Source organism: Oncorhynchus tshawytscha, linkage group LG04, assembly GCF_018296145.1.
Source record: "Oncorhynchus tshawytscha isolate Ot180627B linkage group LG04, Otsh_v2.0, whole genome shotgun sequence".
NCBI lineage: Eukaryota > Metazoa > Chordata > Actinopteri > Salmoniformes > Salmonidae > Oncorhynchus > Oncorhynchus tshawytscha.
Window position 1 is genome coordinate 63,041,222 of NC_056432.1, and position 15,708 is coordinate 63,056,929.

At 43.4% G+C, this 15,708-nt stretch overlaps 1 protein-coding gene across 1 annotated transcript in view; it reads left to right on the forward strand.

The window, feature by feature from the left end:
* Nucleotides 1–15,708, forward strand: part of LOC112249571 (polycystic kidney disease protein 1-like 2) — a 28,008-nt gene that overhangs the window by 11,691 nt on the left and 609 nt on the right. Inside the window, exons 11-34 of the mRNA XM_024419370.2 lie at nucleotides 104–256; nucleotides 2,212–2,336; nucleotides 2,512–2,632; nucleotides 2,842–2,973; nucleotides 3,158–3,383; nucleotides 3,511–3,698; nucleotides 3,805–4,035; nucleotides 4,229–4,330; nucleotides 4,425–4,603; nucleotides 4,721–4,867; nucleotides 4,967–5,166; nucleotides 5,254–5,486; nucleotides 10,472–10,694; nucleotides 12,411–12,880; nucleotides 12,976–13,072; nucleotides 13,231–13,371; nucleotides 13,462–13,647; nucleotides 13,766–14,096; nucleotides 14,207–14,340; nucleotides 14,439–14,566; nucleotides 14,685–14,845; nucleotides 14,963–15,173; nucleotides 15,337–15,438; nucleotides 15,537–15,668. Of these exons, the coding sequence (XP_024275138.1) occupies nucleotides 104–256; nucleotides 2,212–2,336; nucleotides 2,512–2,632; nucleotides 2,842–2,973; nucleotides 3,158–3,383; nucleotides 3,511–3,698; nucleotides 3,805–4,035; nucleotides 4,229–4,330; nucleotides 4,425–4,603; nucleotides 4,721–4,867; nucleotides 4,967–5,166; nucleotides 5,254–5,486; nucleotides 10,472–10,694; nucleotides 12,411–12,880; nucleotides 12,976–13,072; nucleotides 13,231–13,371; nucleotides 13,462–13,647; nucleotides 13,766–14,096; nucleotides 14,207–14,340; nucleotides 14,439–14,566; nucleotides 14,685–14,845; nucleotides 14,963–15,173; nucleotides 15,337–15,438; nucleotides 15,537–15,668 (4,353 nt within the window). The remainder of the gene's footprint in view (nucleotides 1–103; nucleotides 257–2,211; nucleotides 2,337–2,511; nucleotides 2,633–2,841; nucleotides 2,974–3,157; nucleotides 3,384–3,510; nucleotides 3,699–3,804; nucleotides 4,036–4,228; nucleotides 4,331–4,424; nucleotides 4,604–4,720; nucleotides 4,868–4,966; nucleotides 5,167–5,253; nucleotides 5,487–10,471; nucleotides 10,695–12,410; nucleotides 12,881–12,975; nucleotides 13,073–13,230; nucleotides 13,372–13,461; nucleotides 13,648–13,765; nucleotides 14,097–14,206; nucleotides 14,341–14,438; nucleotides 14,567–14,684; nucleotides 14,846–14,962; nucleotides 15,174–15,336; nucleotides 15,439–15,536; nucleotides 15,669–15,708) is intronic.

Below are 15,708 nucleotides of genomic sequence, written 5' to 3' on the forward strand. Positions count from 1 at the left end.
GATATGAGAGCAAGGCAACATAATCTTTTCCAAACATGTATTGCTGAAAGAGAGCAGAGATTTAGTTCCCAATGGTCTATGTTATGCTGTGGATCTTTTCCAGCTAGAAGCTAGCTCCCTGGTGGCAGAGCTCAGCTCTTCCCTCCTCTATATGAATGTCAGTGAGCATGGTGGACAAGAGATGGTGCAGGCAGCTACACCAATTGTAGAGGCAGCCAGCAATATCCTGGGAGTCTCTTCAAATGCAAGCACACAGGTGATATACAGTTGAAGGCGGAGGTTTACATACACTTAGGTTGGAATCATTAAAACTTGTTTTTCAACCACTCTACAAATTTCTTGTTAACAAACTATAGTTTTGGCAAGTCGGTTAGGACATCTACTTTGTGCATGACACAAGTAATGTTTCCAGAGGCAAAATAAATGCACACCTATTTAGATGAGGTGCTGGCTAGCGGAGTGGAACACTTAAATAAATTAAGGAGAGCCGCACACTAGGAGCTCAGATGCAAAAATATTTATGTACAACGTTTCGACAGACAAGCGGTCTTCATCAGGGTATTAGCTATAAACTATACAAACTATAGTTTTGGCAAGTCGGTTAGGACATCTACTTTGTGCATGACACAAGTAATGTTTAAAACAAATGTTTACAGGCTGATTAATTCACTGTATCACAATTCCAGTGGGTCTGAAGTTTACATACACTAAGTTGATTGTGCCATTAAACAGCTTGGAAAATTCCAGAAAATGATGTCATGGCTTTAGAAGCTTCTGATAGGTTAGTTGACATCATTTGAGTCAATTGGAAGTGTACCTGTGGATGTATTTCAAGGCCTACCTTCAAACTAAGTGCCTCTTTGCTTGACATCATGGGAAAATCAAAAGAAATCAGCCAAGACCTCAGAAAAAGAAATGTAGACCTCCACAAGTCTGGTTCATCCTTGGGAGCAATTTCCAAACACCAGAAGGTACCACATTCATCTGTACAAACAATAGTATGCAAGTATAAACACCATGGGACCACGCAGCCGTCATACCGCTCAGGAAGGAGACACGTTCTGTCTCCTAGAGATGAACGTACTTTGGTGCAAAAAGTGCAAATCAATCCCAGAACAACAGCAAAGGACCTTGTGAAGATGCTGAAGGAAACGGGTACAAAACTTTCTATATCCACAGTAAAACAAGTCCTATATCGACATAACCTGAAAGGCCATTCAGCAAGGAAGAAGCCACTGCTCCAAAACCGCCATAAAAAAGCCAGACTACGGTTTGCAACTGCACATGGGGACAAAGGTCGTACTTTCTGGAGAAATGTCCTCTGGTCTGATGAAACAAAAATATAACTTTTTGGCCATAACAACTATCGTCATGTTTGGAGGGAAAAGGGGGAGGCTTGCAAGCCGAAGAACACCATCCCAACCGTGAAGCACGGGGGTGGCTGCATCATGGTGTGGGGGTGCTTTGCTGCAGGAGGGACTGGTGCACTTCACAAAATAGATGGCGTGATGAGGAAGGAAAATGATGTGTATATATTGATGCAACATCTCAAGACATCAGTCAGGAAGTTAAATCTTGGTCGCAAATGGGTCTTCCAAATGGACAATGACCCCAAGCATACTTCCAAAGTTGTGGCAAAAAAGGACAACAAAGTCAAGGTATTAGAATGGCCATAACAAAGCCCTGACCTCAATCCTATAGAACATTTGTGGGCAGAACTGAAAAAGCGAGTGTGAGCAAGGAGGCCTACAAACCTGATTCAGTTACACCAGCTCTGTCAGGAGTAATGGGTCAAAATTCACCCAACTTATTGTGGGAAGCTTGTGGAAGGCTACCCAAAACGTTTGACTCAAGTTAAACAATTTAAAGGCAATGCCACCAAATACTAATCGAGTGTATGTAAACTTCTGACCTACTGGGAATGTGATTAAATAAATAAAAGTTGAAATAAATAATTGTCTCTACTATTATTCTGACATTTCACATTCTTAAAATAAAGTGGTGATACTAATTGACCTGAAACAGGGCATTCTTACTAGGATTAAATGTCAGGAATTGTAAAAAACTGAGTTTAAAAGTATTTGCCTAAGGTGGATGTAAACTTCCGACTTCAACTGTATATAGCTTCACTGAGTTCCCTGATGAGAGTTATGAATTATGGTTACTTTTCAGCCCTTTTCAGGACTACTGCATTATGTTTGTCTTTCACAGAGAAAGGTCTCAAAGACTCTCCTGAACAGTATGGACAATGTGCAGAGTGCACTGTTAAATGGTAAAAAGGTTGGCCAGGAGCCTGCCATTATCAAGAGCCCTGAGATCAGTGTGTATGCTAACAGGTAAGAGACAGAGCGTTGGAGTGGAAACATTACTATAAAAAATGCAAGGCCTGTCACATAAATGTAACTTGAAATATGTCATTTGTATTTACAATACAATATCTCAAATACAAAATGCTCCTGTTAAGTTGCCTCAATTTTGAGTTACAGTATATTATACACTCTCTTCTCTTAGGATGTCTCCAAATAGCATTCAGATGCAGTCTATAAACATCCCAGATAGCTCCTCTGCAAGCTTTTCCTTCCCTCCCCTGGGTGCTGATGTCCTTTCTCCAGAGGAACCAGTGGATGTGCGAGTAAGTGTGAATGTCTGTGAGTGAATGTGTGGAGGTTAGTGAGGGATTTATCACAGAAGTGAATACGGCAGTGAAAGTGTTTTTTTTGTGTGTCAAGCATTAGGGAGGTTTTCATTTGGTTAATTGTTCATGTAGTAATTGTCTATTAGTATATTGTGGACGGTTTTAACCCTCATTCTCTTGTCTCATAATTTCCTTATTTTTTACAGATGCTGAGTTTTGAGAAGAACCCTTATTCTTGGAGTGAGGGGGGTAACATCAGTGGTGCCATGGCGTCTGTGACACTCACCAGACAGGATGGATCAGCCATCCCTGTGGAGAACCTGTCTGAGGAAATTGAGGTCAGAACCCTGCAAACGTGTACCAATTTTAGTGGGGCTTTTCTCTTGAGAGCCCTTGATGTCCAAGATGTACAGTATATCTTCTAAGATAATGTCCAAGACATATACTTTAAAGACTATATGATCAAGTAGACAGAATTATGATTACAGTTGTATATATTACAACATCTTCTATGATTCTCAGATCCTCTTGCCGAGACTTGAAGGCGGGCAGGTAAACAGCACAATCCTTGAACTGGGAAACTACAGCACACTGATGATTGACGTCCCTTCACCAGACATAACACTGGTGCTAAAGATGGAGCCCTCAGAGGACATACCATTTGTACTGTTGCTGGGGTATAAAGACTACCCAAAGGACAAGCAATATGTAGCCAAGACGCAGATGCCTCATCAAGGCAATTCACAAGGTGATCAACCTCCTGAACTGACTTCTTGTAAATGGCAGACATAGAACTATTGTGAAGCATAATGAACCAACAACACTGAGTGTTTAGAAACATAAATGTGATTGTGTTGTGTTTATTTTGGGTACAGAGAGATACACCTGGGTCCTGGGTCCCAATGATTTGACAGGAAAAGTTGGGGTGCATTACCTTGTGGTGAGGCCCATTGTAGAAGCAGGGGTTAAATCTGTCAATGCCACTATGACTGTCACCTCCATTGCTGCTCAGTGCAAGTATTGGAATGAAACCTTATCCACCTGGAGTGAAGATGGCTGCAGGGTGAGTGAAACAAGTACTACACAACACCTTATAATAAAATATTGGCACATCACTGCAACCAGGCACTGCCAATATCAAATGCATAAACTGACTGTGGTCTCCTTAGGTTGGTCCTTTAACCACGTCATTGGTCACTCAATGCTTATGTAACCATTTGACCTTCTTCGGGAGCTCTTTCTTCATCATGCCCAACCTTGTGGATGTGTCCCGTACCACTGAGCTCTTTGCCACCTTCTCAGACAACCCTGTGGTGGTGTGCTTTGTTGGTGCCATCTTCATTGCTTATCTCTTGGTGGTCGTGTGGGCACGCAGGAAGGACATCAAGGACATAGCCAAGGTCTGCCTTGAACAATCGCTACCGCCATTTTCTAGACAATTTTTGTCCAGACTATACAGACACCTTGAGAACATGCTACTCTGGTGACCCAATCAGCAGATTTCCAGTGCTTAGATTTACCAGTTTGAGAATGCATCATCCTGTTGGTTTGCTGTTGATGCATAGTTTCATCTTCAAGTGTTACTTCTTGTAGGTGAAGGTAACATTGTTGGAAGATAATGACCCCTTGGCTGAATACCGTTACATGCTGAATATCAGCACTGGGCATCGGCGTGGTGCTTCCACCTCCTCTCAGGTCAGTACCAACAGTTTCCACAGCTGCAGGACATCATATTCTGTTCTCTGATAAAACCACACTCAGTCACCCTGACCCTGTGTTGCTGCTGCAGGTTACTGTGACTCTGCTGGGCACGGAGGGAGAGAGTGAGCCACACCACCTCGCTGACCCTGACAAGCCTGTGTTTGAGAGGGGGGCAGTGGATACGTTCCTGTTGACCACACCCTTCTCTCTGGGGGAGCTGCAAAGCATCAGGCTGTGGCACGACAACTCAGGGGGGCACCCTGCCTGGTAGGAGAGTGGACGGGGAGGATGTCTCACAGTAGTAGAGGGACAGATGGATTTTACGTTAATTAAAGCTGACGTTTGAAATTGTAAATGTAGTTGACAATAACGGTTTTCATGCAGGTATATAAACAAAGTGACGGTGCAGGATCTAGAAACTGGACAGAAGTGGCACTTCCTGTGTAACTCATGGCTGGCCATAGATATGGGCGAGTGCATCCTTGATAAAGTCTTCCCTGTTGCCTCTGACATAGATTTGAAGAAATTCAGGTGAGGTAAAGCATGGATGCACCTTGGTATGGCAATATATATATCCCAGGACAATTGTCCATCATGTAACTAAATCTTCTTACATTGTATATTCTGCAGTAATCTGTTCTTCATGAAAACGGCAAAGGATTTCCGTGATGGCCACATCTGGTTTTCTGTGATTAGCCGGCCTCCAACGAGCACCTTCACATGTGTCCAGCGAGTCTCCTGCTGTTTCTCTCTGCTGCTGTGTACCATGCTGACCAGCATCATGTTCTGGGGCATCCCTACCGACCCCTCTGAGCAGACCATGGACCTGGGTATGGATGCCTGCACAGTATTGGTGCTGTATGGAAATAACAACATGTTTTCAGAACATTAACATTTTCTCGCTCTCTCTCCTGTAGGTCATATCGAGTTCACCTGGCAGCAGGTGATGATCGGCGTTCAGAGTTCAATCATAATGTTTCCAATTAATCTCCTCATTGTGAGTATCTTCAGAAACACCCGCCCCCGAGAGACGAAGCCTGGAAAGCCCAAGGCAGAGGTATCCAAGCAGGGGAAGACTGGCAGAGTGACTCCTTCACAGCCTCCGTCCCCACAGAGGGAGAGAGAACTCACACCAGACACTGTCATAAAGGTAAAAGAAGTAAACAATTTGATATTTAACAGAATTTGTGATCAAGAGTCACCCCCAGTTTGCATCGCCACAGTAGCAAAGCTGTTAATACAGTGCATTCGGAAAGTATTCTTTTCCTTTTTCCATATATTTTGTTACGTTACAGCCTTATTCTAAAATGGACTAAATAAATACAAATCCTCATCATACCCCATAATGACAGAGTGAAATCTGTTTTTTTCCCTCAAATGTATAAAAAACAAAAACAAAACAGACCTTATTTACATAAGTATTCAGACCCTTTGCTATGAGACTCAAAATTGAGCTCAGGTGCATCCTGTTTCCATTGATCATCCTTGAGATGTTTCTACAACTTGATTGGAGTCCACCTGTGGTAAATTCAATTGATTTGACATGATTTGTAAAGGCACACACCTGCCTATATAAGGTCCCACAGTTGACAGTGCATGTCAGAGCAAAAACCAAGCCATGAGGTCAAAGGAATTGTCTTAAAGCTCCGAGACAGGATCGTGTCGAGGCACAGATCTAGGGAAGGGTTCCAAAACATTTCTGCAGCATTGAAGGTCCCCAAGAACACAGTGTCCTCCATCATTTTAAATGGAAGAAGTTTGGAACCACTAGGACTCTTCTTAGAGCTGTCCGCACGGCCAAACTGAGCAATCGGGGGAGAAGGTCCTTGGTCAGGGTGGGGACCAAGAGCCCTATGGTCACTCTGACAGAGCTCCAGAATTACTCTGTGGAGATGGGAGAACCTTCCAGAAGGACAACCATCTCTGCAGCACTTCACCCATCAGGCCTTTATGGTACATTGGCCAGACGGAAGCCACTCCTCAGTAAAAGGCACATGACAGCCCGCTTGGAGTTTGCCAAAAGGCATCTAAAGGACTCTCAGACCATGACAAACAAGATTTTCTGGTCTGATGAAACCAAGATTGAACTCTTTGGCCTGAATGCCAAGCACCTGGCACCATCCCTATGGTGAAGCATGGTGGTGGCAGCATCATGCTGTTGGGATGTTTTTAGAGGCAGGGACTGGGAGACTAGTCAGGATTGAGGGAAAGATGAATGGAGCAAAGAACAGAGTGATGAAAACCTGCTCCGGAGCGCACAGGGCCTCAGACTGGGGTGAAGGTTCACCTTCCAACAGGACAACTACCCTAAGCACACAGCCAAGACAACGCAGGAGTGGCTTTGGGACAAGTCTCTGAATGTCCTTGAGTGGCCCAGTCAGAGACCAGACTTGAACCCGACCTGAAAATAGCTGTGAGGTGACGCTCCCCACCAACCTGACAGAACTTGTGAGGATCTGCAGAGAAGAATGGGAGAAACTCCACAAATACAAGGGTGCCAAGCTTATAGTGCCATACCCAAGAAGACGCTAGGCTGTAATCGCTTCCAAAGGTGCTTCAACAAAGTACTAAGTAAAGAATCTGAATACTTTTATGAATGTAATATTTAAGTTGTTTTATTTTAAATAAATGAGCAAATAAACCGTTTTGGCTTTGTCATTATGGGGTAGTGTGTGTAGATTCATGAGGGGGGAAAAACTATTTAATCAATTTTAGAATAAATCCAATCAAATTGTATTAGTCACATGCGCCCAATACAACAGGTAGTCTAGCTATTACGGTGAAATGCTTACTTCCGAGCCCCTAATCAACAATGCAGTTTAAAAAAAATATGTATAAGAATAAGAAATAAAAGTAACAAGTAATTAAAGAGCAGCAGTAAAATAACAATAGCTAGACTATATACAGGCGGGTACCGGTACAGAGTTCATATGCGGGGGGCACCGGTTAGTTGAGGTAATATGTACATGTACAGTGCCTTGCAAAAGTATTCATCCCCCTTGGCGTTTTTCCTATTTTGTTGCATTACGACCTGTAATTTAAATCGATTTTTATTTGGATTTCATGGAATGGATATATACAAAATAGTGCAAATTGGTAAAGTGAAATTTAAAAAATTACTTGTTTAAAAAAATTCAAAAAAAATTCAGACGGAAAAGTGGTGAGTGCAAATGTATTCACCCCCTTCGCTATGTAGCCCCTAAATAAGATCTGGTGCAACCAATTACCTTCAGAAGTCATAACATAATTAGTTATATAAAGTCCACCTGTGTGCAATCTAAGTGTCACATGATCTGTCACACAATCTCAGTATATATACACCTGTTCTGAAAGACCCCAGAGTCTGCAACACCACTAAGCAAGGGGCACCACCAAGCAGCATCATGAAGACCAAGGAGCTCTCCAAACAGGTCAGGGACAAAGTTGTGGAGAAGTGCATATCAGGATTGGGTTATGAAAAAATATCAGAAACTTTGAACATCCCACAAAGCACCATTAAATCCATTATTAAAAAATGGAAAGAATATGGCACCACAACAAACCTGCCAAAAGAGGGCCGCCTACCAAAACTCACGGACCAAGCAAGGAGGGCATTAATCAGAGAGGCAACAAAGAGACCAAGGATAACCCTGAAGGAGCTGCAAAGCTCCACAGCGGAGATTGGAGAATCTGTCCATAGGACCACTTTAAGCCGTACACTCCTCAGCGCTGGGCTTTACGGAAGAGTGGCCAGAAAAAAGCCATTGCTTAAAGAAAAAAATTAACTAATACGTTTCGTGTTCGCCAAAACATATGGAAGAAGGTACTCTGGTCAGATGAGACTAACATTTGAGCTTTTTGGCCATCGAGGAAAACGCTATGTCTGGCGCAAACCCAACACCTCATCACCCCGAGAAACTATCCCCACAGTGAAGCAGCATGGGGACTGTGGGGATGTTTTTCATCGGCAGGGACTGGGAAACTGGACAGAATTGAAGGAATGATGGATGGTGCTAAATACAGGGAAATTATTGAGGGAAACCTGTTTCAGTCTTCCAGAGATTTGAGACTGGGAAGGAGGTTCACCTTCCAGCAGGATAACCTTCCAGCACCTTCCAGCTAAAACAACACTCGAGTGGTTTAAGGGGAGACATTTAAATGTCTTGGAATGGCCTAGTCAAAGCCCAGTCCTCAATCCAATTGAGAGTCTGTGGTATGACTTAAAGATTGCTGTACACCAGCGGAACCAATCCAACTTGAAGGAGCTGGAGCAGTTTTGCCTTGAAGAATGGGAAAAAAATCCCAGTGGCTAGATGTGCCAAGCTTATAGAAACATACCTCAAGAGACTTGCAGCTGTAATTGCTGCAAAAGGTGGCTCTACAAAGTATTGACTTTTGGGGGGGTGAATAGTTATGCAAGCTCAAGTTCTGTTTTTTGTCTTATTTCTTGTTTGTTTCACAATAGAACATATTTTGCATCTTCAAAGTGGTGCAAATCAAATGATACAAACCCCCCCAAAAAATCTATTTTAATTCCAGGCAACAAAATAGGAAAAACTCAAAGGGGGTGAATACTTCCGCAAGCCACTGTAGGTAAAGTTGGAAGTTTCCATACACCTTAGCCAAATACATTTCAACTCAGTTTTTCACAATTCCTGACATTTAATCCTAGTAAAAATTCATGTCAGGTCAGTTAGGATCACCACTTTATTTTAAGAATGTGAAATGTCAGAATAATAGTAGAGAGTGATTTATTTCAGATTGTATTTATTTCATCACATTCCCAGTGTGTCAGAAGTTTACATACACTCAATTAGTATTTGGTAGCATTGCCTTGAAATTGTTTAACTTGGGTCAAACATTTTGGGTAGCCTTCCACAAGCTTCCCACAATAAGTTGGGTGAATTTTGTCCCATTCCACCTGACAGAGCTGGTGTAACGGAGTCAGGTTTGTAGGCCTCCTTGCTCGCACACGCTTTTTCAGTTCTGCCCACAAATGTTCTATAGGATTGAGGTCAGGGCTTTGTGATGGCCACTCCAATACCTTGACTTTGTCGTCAGTAAATTTTGCCACAACTTTGGAAGTATGCTTGGGGTCATTTGCGACCAAACTTTAACTTCCTGACATGTCTTGAGATGTTGCTTTAATATATGCACATAATTGTCCACCCTCATGATGCCATCTATTTTGTGAAGTGCACCAGTCCCTCCTGCAGCAAAGCACCACCCCGTGCTTCACGGTTAGGATGGTGTTCTTTGGCTTACAAAACTCCCCCTTTTCCTCCAAACATAACAATGGTCATTATGTCCAAACAGTTCTATTTTTGTTTCTTCAGACCAGAGGACATTCCTCCAAAAAGTATGATCTTTGTCCCCACGTGCAGTTGCAAACCGTAGTCTGGCTTTTTTATGGCGGTTTTGGAGCAGTGACTTCTTCCTTGCTGAGCGGCCTTTCAGGTTATGTCGATATAGGCCTAATTTTTACTGTGGATATAGATACTTTTGTACCTTTTTCCTCCAGCATCTTCACAAGGTCCTTTGCTGTTCTGTTATTGATTTGCACTTTTCATACCAAAGTACATTCATCTCTAGGAGACAGAACGCGTCTCCTTCCTGAGCGGTACGACGGCTACGTGGTCCCATGGTGTTTATACTTGCGTACTATTGTTTGTACAGATGAACATGGTACCTTCAGGCATTTGGAAATTGCTCCGATGGATGAACCAGACTTGTGGAGGTCTACAATTGTTTTCTGAGTTCTTGGCTGATTTCTTTAATTTTCTCATGTCAAGCAAAGAGGCACTGAAGGTAGGCCTTGAAATACATCCACAGGTACACCTCCAATTGATTTAAATTATGTCAATTAGCCTATCAGAAGCTTCTAAAGCCATGACATCATTTTCTGGAATTTTCCAAGCTGTTTGAAGGCACAGTCAATTTAGTGTATGTAAACTTCTGACCCACTGGAATTGCGATACAGTGAATTGTTGGAAAAAATTGCTTGTGTCATGCACAAAGTAGATGTCCTAACCAACTTGACAAAACTATAGTTTGTTAACAAGAAATTTGTGGAGTGGTTGAAAAACCAGTTTTAATGACTCCAACCTAAATGTATGAGAACTTCCAACTTCAACTGTAAATACGTTATTCTCTCAGGACATAAAGAAGATTGCTCAGTCACTCTCCAAGGCTATGAAGAGCCCCATTCCACACCTGGAGTTAGAGATGAAGCCTGGACAACAAACTGATATCAACTCTCTGCTCTCTCTGGTGGAGGACATCATCCGGCAGCAGAACAGAGCCAGTGGAGAGTTCTACACTGATGCCTCCAAGAAAGAGGGATCGCTCATTCTCTCACTAGAGGTAGCCAATCTGCAAGGTACAGCCCAGTTGGGGGGGGCATTGCACTGCTGGTTAATCTGATGTTCTGGTAGCTTGTCCAGAGATGCAATATTTACAGTATTTAGTGGCCAAAGTTTAATCATTGCTGTCAGTCAGCAAAAGTATAATCATATGATATTTGGCTCAAACTCAGAAATTATAACCAGATTAAAAACAGCTAGGATCCAGAACCCTGTGTCACCTCTCACCTTACAAGAAACCAAAAGATCCCTGTGTGCCACGTTGACAACCGGGATACTGCCTCTGGCAATTAAGGTAAGCAGGTTAAATGCAATAATTGAAGAGCAGCTAGGGGCGATTTAGGGCAGGTTGAGAATGAACTGTATTTTACATTTACATTTTGATTTACATGATAATGTAAGAGTAACTGTGTTTGATAAAATGCAACAACTGAAACCAGAAATTAGATATGAAGAGAAACTGGAATGCTTATTTAGAAAATAAGTGTTGCTGGTCACAAATGTTTCCAAAGCATGGAAGATACATCAAGATAAGCTACACTGAGTATACACAACATTAAGAACCCCTGCTCTTTCCATGACATATACTAAGTGAATCAAGGTGAAAGCTATGATCCCGTATTGATGTCACTTGTTAAATCCACTTCAATCAGTGTAGATGAAGGAGAGGAGACAGGTGAATTAAATAAGGATTTTAAAGCCCTGAGACAATTGAGACATGGATTGTGTGTGTGCCATTCAGAGGGTGAATGGGCAAGACAAAATAGTTTAGTGACTTTGAACAGGGTATGGTAGAAGGTCCCAGATGCACCGGTTTGAGTGTCAAGAACTGCAATGCTGCTGGGTTTTTCACGCTCAACAGTTTCCCGTGTGTATCAAGAATGGGCCACCATCCAAAGGACATCCAGCCAACTTGACAGCTATGGGAAGCATTGGAGTCAACATGGGCCAGCATCCCTGTGGAACGCTTAACAAACCTTGTACAGTCCATGCCCAGACAAATTGAGGCTGTTCTGTGGGTCAAAGGGGGTGCAACTCAATATTAGGAAGGTGTTCCTAATGTTTGTACATATTTTTTGTCAAAATTGTTCAAACTCAGTACATTTGGTTGGGAATAATTTATGGACAACAAATATTCAAACCTTGTCCCTGATTTCCGAGCTAATTTAAGTCAGGACCACGCAGGAACACTTAACCCCTATTGAAAAGCCACTCCGGTGTGTCTTTGGCAGTACCCATAACATGATGCTGCCACCACAATAGTTGAAAATACAGAGGATCAACAACATTGCATTCACTCCACATTACTGACCTGTATGAAAAGTGAAAAGAAGGAACCCTGCATAAAAAAAATCCACTCCAAATCTGTTTGCAACAAGGCTGTTAAGTAATACTGCAAGACAATATGGCAAATTAATGTACTTTTAAAAATGACAGGTTTGGGTCAAATACATCACACAGTAAAGCCCTTTGTAATTTCAAGTATTGTGGTGGCAGCATCATGTTATGGGTATGCTTGTCACCAGCAGGGACTGGGGAGTTTCTCAGGATCAAAATAAATATGACAGGAACAGTTGAATTTTAACTGGGGAGTTTGTATGTGTGCATATATATAATTATTGTCTTTGCTACTGCAGATACAGTGCTCCTACAAGCCCATGTGGGCTGGGCATTTTGAAAATGCAAGACACTTTAATAATGAAATAAATCAAATCAAGAATTGCTGTTTTCAGAGACCAGCCTGTGTGGGAGCCCTGAGAAGACTGGGGATGGGAGACAGAAAAGGATCAACAACAGCCAATATCTGTACAGGCAGCTACGCCATGTAGAGAAGGAGCTGAGCCTACTGGGACCTTCTCGCTTCCCCAACCCAGACAGCTACTGCCGGGCAGTGCAGCAGGTCCAAGGCATGAGGGGTCTGCTAGAGTCCCACCTCTCCTCTTCCAGCCTGGGAGGGGACCAGCTGTCTCAAAGCCCCAGCCCAGCAGAGAGCAGTGAGGGAGACAGCAGTAGTAAGAAGCAGGGCGGGCTGCCCTGGTGGTTTGTGTTTATTGGCTGGATTCTGGTGTTAGCCACCAGCGGAGTATCAGGATACTTCACCATGATGTATGGGTTGACCTATGGGAAGGACCGCTCTATAAGCTGGCTCATCTCCATGGTCGTGTCTTTCTTTGAGAGCCTCTTTATCACTCAGCCGCTGAAGGTGAGACCTACAGTACAATACATACTGTACAATGTCAAATGCCGTGCAGCATGTATCTGAAATCTGGGTATTACTTTGTGGATTTCCTATCACAGGTGCTTGGTTTTGCAGCCTTCTTTGCTCTCGTTCTAAAGAAAGTTGATCAGGAGGAGTATGGGGATGCAAAGTTTGAGGGGGAGCTCCGAAACCCAGGTGCTTTATCTTCAAGCTAATTTTCCATATCTCAGGCATAACAACATATAAATTCTGCTTTCCTAAATCATTGTTATGAATATTGTGTTTACTTGTATATGAGATAGCTAAGACTAGATACAGCTTGTTTTCAACTTTTACAACCATCTTGTCCACAGATGACCCTGATGTGGTGCGGGCTGTCAGGAGGGATAGCACATGCAGCTTCTACCAGCCCCCTCCTCCAACAGACATCGAGAGGATGAGGAGCAACATGATCAAGGAGCAGAAGGTCTTTGCCCTCATCAAAGAGATTCTCAGTAAGAGGAACCGCTTTTTCATTCACCGCACTGTCATTCACCGCACTTATTGGTTAACATACATGTTTAAGGCCTATGATTCTGTTGCAGCCTACATGGGGTTCATGTGGATGTTGCTCCTGGTGGCATATGGCCAGCGGGACCCTAATGCTTACTTCCTGACTCAGCACATTCGGCAGAGTTTCAGCCAAGGGATCTCAGACAGCATGAGTCACAAAGATGTGTTCACCTGGGCAAATACCGCTCTTCTCAGCAACCTCTTCGGAGAGTACCCAGGTAGGATTCTCTAAAGAGGATGTTTATTTCAGAGAGAACATTAATTTCTAGAAAGTTAAAGAGAAAATGTATAGCTGGAAGCGTGCTAGCGTTTTATCTTTTGCATGCTGTGTTATAGGTTTCATCACTGATGGGAACTCCAAACTGGTTGGTAATGCCCGACTTCGCCAGGTGAGGGTGCAGAAGAACTCCTGCCGCATCGCCCGCTCCATGCGCCAGGCTGTACCTGACTGCCATGCTCCATACTCATGGGAGGTGGAGGACATGGGCTCCTATGGGCCAGGCTGGAACCGCTCTGCGAGCGAAAACGCCTCAAAGACCCTCCACAGTCCCTGGCAGTACCAAACCCAGGCCAGACTCAGAGCCCAACCCACCTGGGGCAGTGTGGTCCTCTACAAGGGAGGGGGGTTTGTGGTGGACCTGGGCCCAGAGTCACAGAATGCTAGCAGGTAAATTAACATTTACAGTACTTAATGTTTAAAAATGATCACAATTATCAAACCATCTTTGTGGTAGAGAAAGATGTTATTTTATTCATCCATGTATTCTGTCCCTGCAGTACCCTTCAGTATCTGTTTGACAACACCTGGCTTGATATGTTCACCCGAGCAGTCTTTGTAGAGTTCACAGTGTACAATGCCAATGTCAACCTCTTCTGCACTGTCACACTCATGCTGGAGACCACAGCTGTAGGTGAGACAGTTTTTATATCACTCCATGAATACAGCACGAAGTAAGTATTTTAAAGGCGTCCAAAGCTCAGATTGTCAGCACCTGTCTTATTCTCTCAGGAGCGTTCCAGTTTCGCAGTGAGCTGCAGAGTGTCCGACTATACCAGTCCACCGGTGGACTCCATATCTTTGTCATGGCATCTGAGGTCATCTATTTCCTCTTTATCCTCTACTATATGTATGTTCAGGTAAGCGTTCATTTAAATACCTTTCTTATGTGTATAGAGTATAACATCTGTGAAACAATGGTCTAGTACCATTGTTCTGGAATTCCTCCTCAGTCTAACTCTTCTCATCTCCTCACAGGGAAAGCTGATGAAGCTGCAGAAGTGGGCTTACTTCAAGACAAAGTGGAACCTGCTGGAGCTCGCCATCATCCTCCTGAGCTGGAGCGCGCTGTCTGTCTTCATTAAGAGGACCCTGTTAGGGAACCGGGACATGGAGTACTACCACAACCATAAAGACCAGTGAGTTCACACTGGGTTGGGGTATCACGGGTTTCTGCTTTAGTTTCGCCAGTCTGCTACCCCTATTGTTGATCAGTTGCTCCTGTGTGATGTTCAACTTCTCCGCTCTCTATCCAGGTTTGCCAGTTTCCATGAGACAGCCACAGCAGATGCAGTGCTGGGGTATCTGATCGCATTCCTGGTGCTACTGGCTACAGTCAAACTGTGGCATCTGCTGAGGCTCAACCCCAAGCTACACATGATCACAGCCACACTGCAACGGGCCTGGACTGACATATCAGGCTTCCTCGTGGTCATCACCATTATGTTCCTGGCCTATTCTATCGCTGTAAGCGTCTTTCTGAAACACCTAACCTAGAAGTTGTCCATGGTACAGTCATTCTTCAACTTCATCCTCATTCTCTTCTTATGTGATGTTGTGCTTGTGTATGATGGGTGTTCCCTCGACTTTCTGCGTGAGTGTCTAAACTGTGATCATTCTCTGTCTGCAGTCTTATCTAATGTATGGCTGGAAGCTGTACTCATATAGGACTCTCCTGGATGCTGCTCTGACCATGGTCAGCTTACAACTGGGCATCTTCAACTATGATGAGGTTAGTAAAGTAGGACAGCTCTACTAGACTCCTGATTACTGCTGTAGTCATGATGGGAGCTTTGTGATTAAATTCTGTAACTTCTCCTTCTAATCCAGGTTCTTGATTACAACCCGGTGCTTGGTGCGTTCCTCATCGGCTCCTGCATTATATTCATGACCTTTGTGGTTTTAAACCTGTTCATCTCAGTCATCCTGGTGGCGTTCACTCAAGAGCAAATACATCACAAGGTACTGCACATCAATCGTTACACTATGTAAAATTAACCTT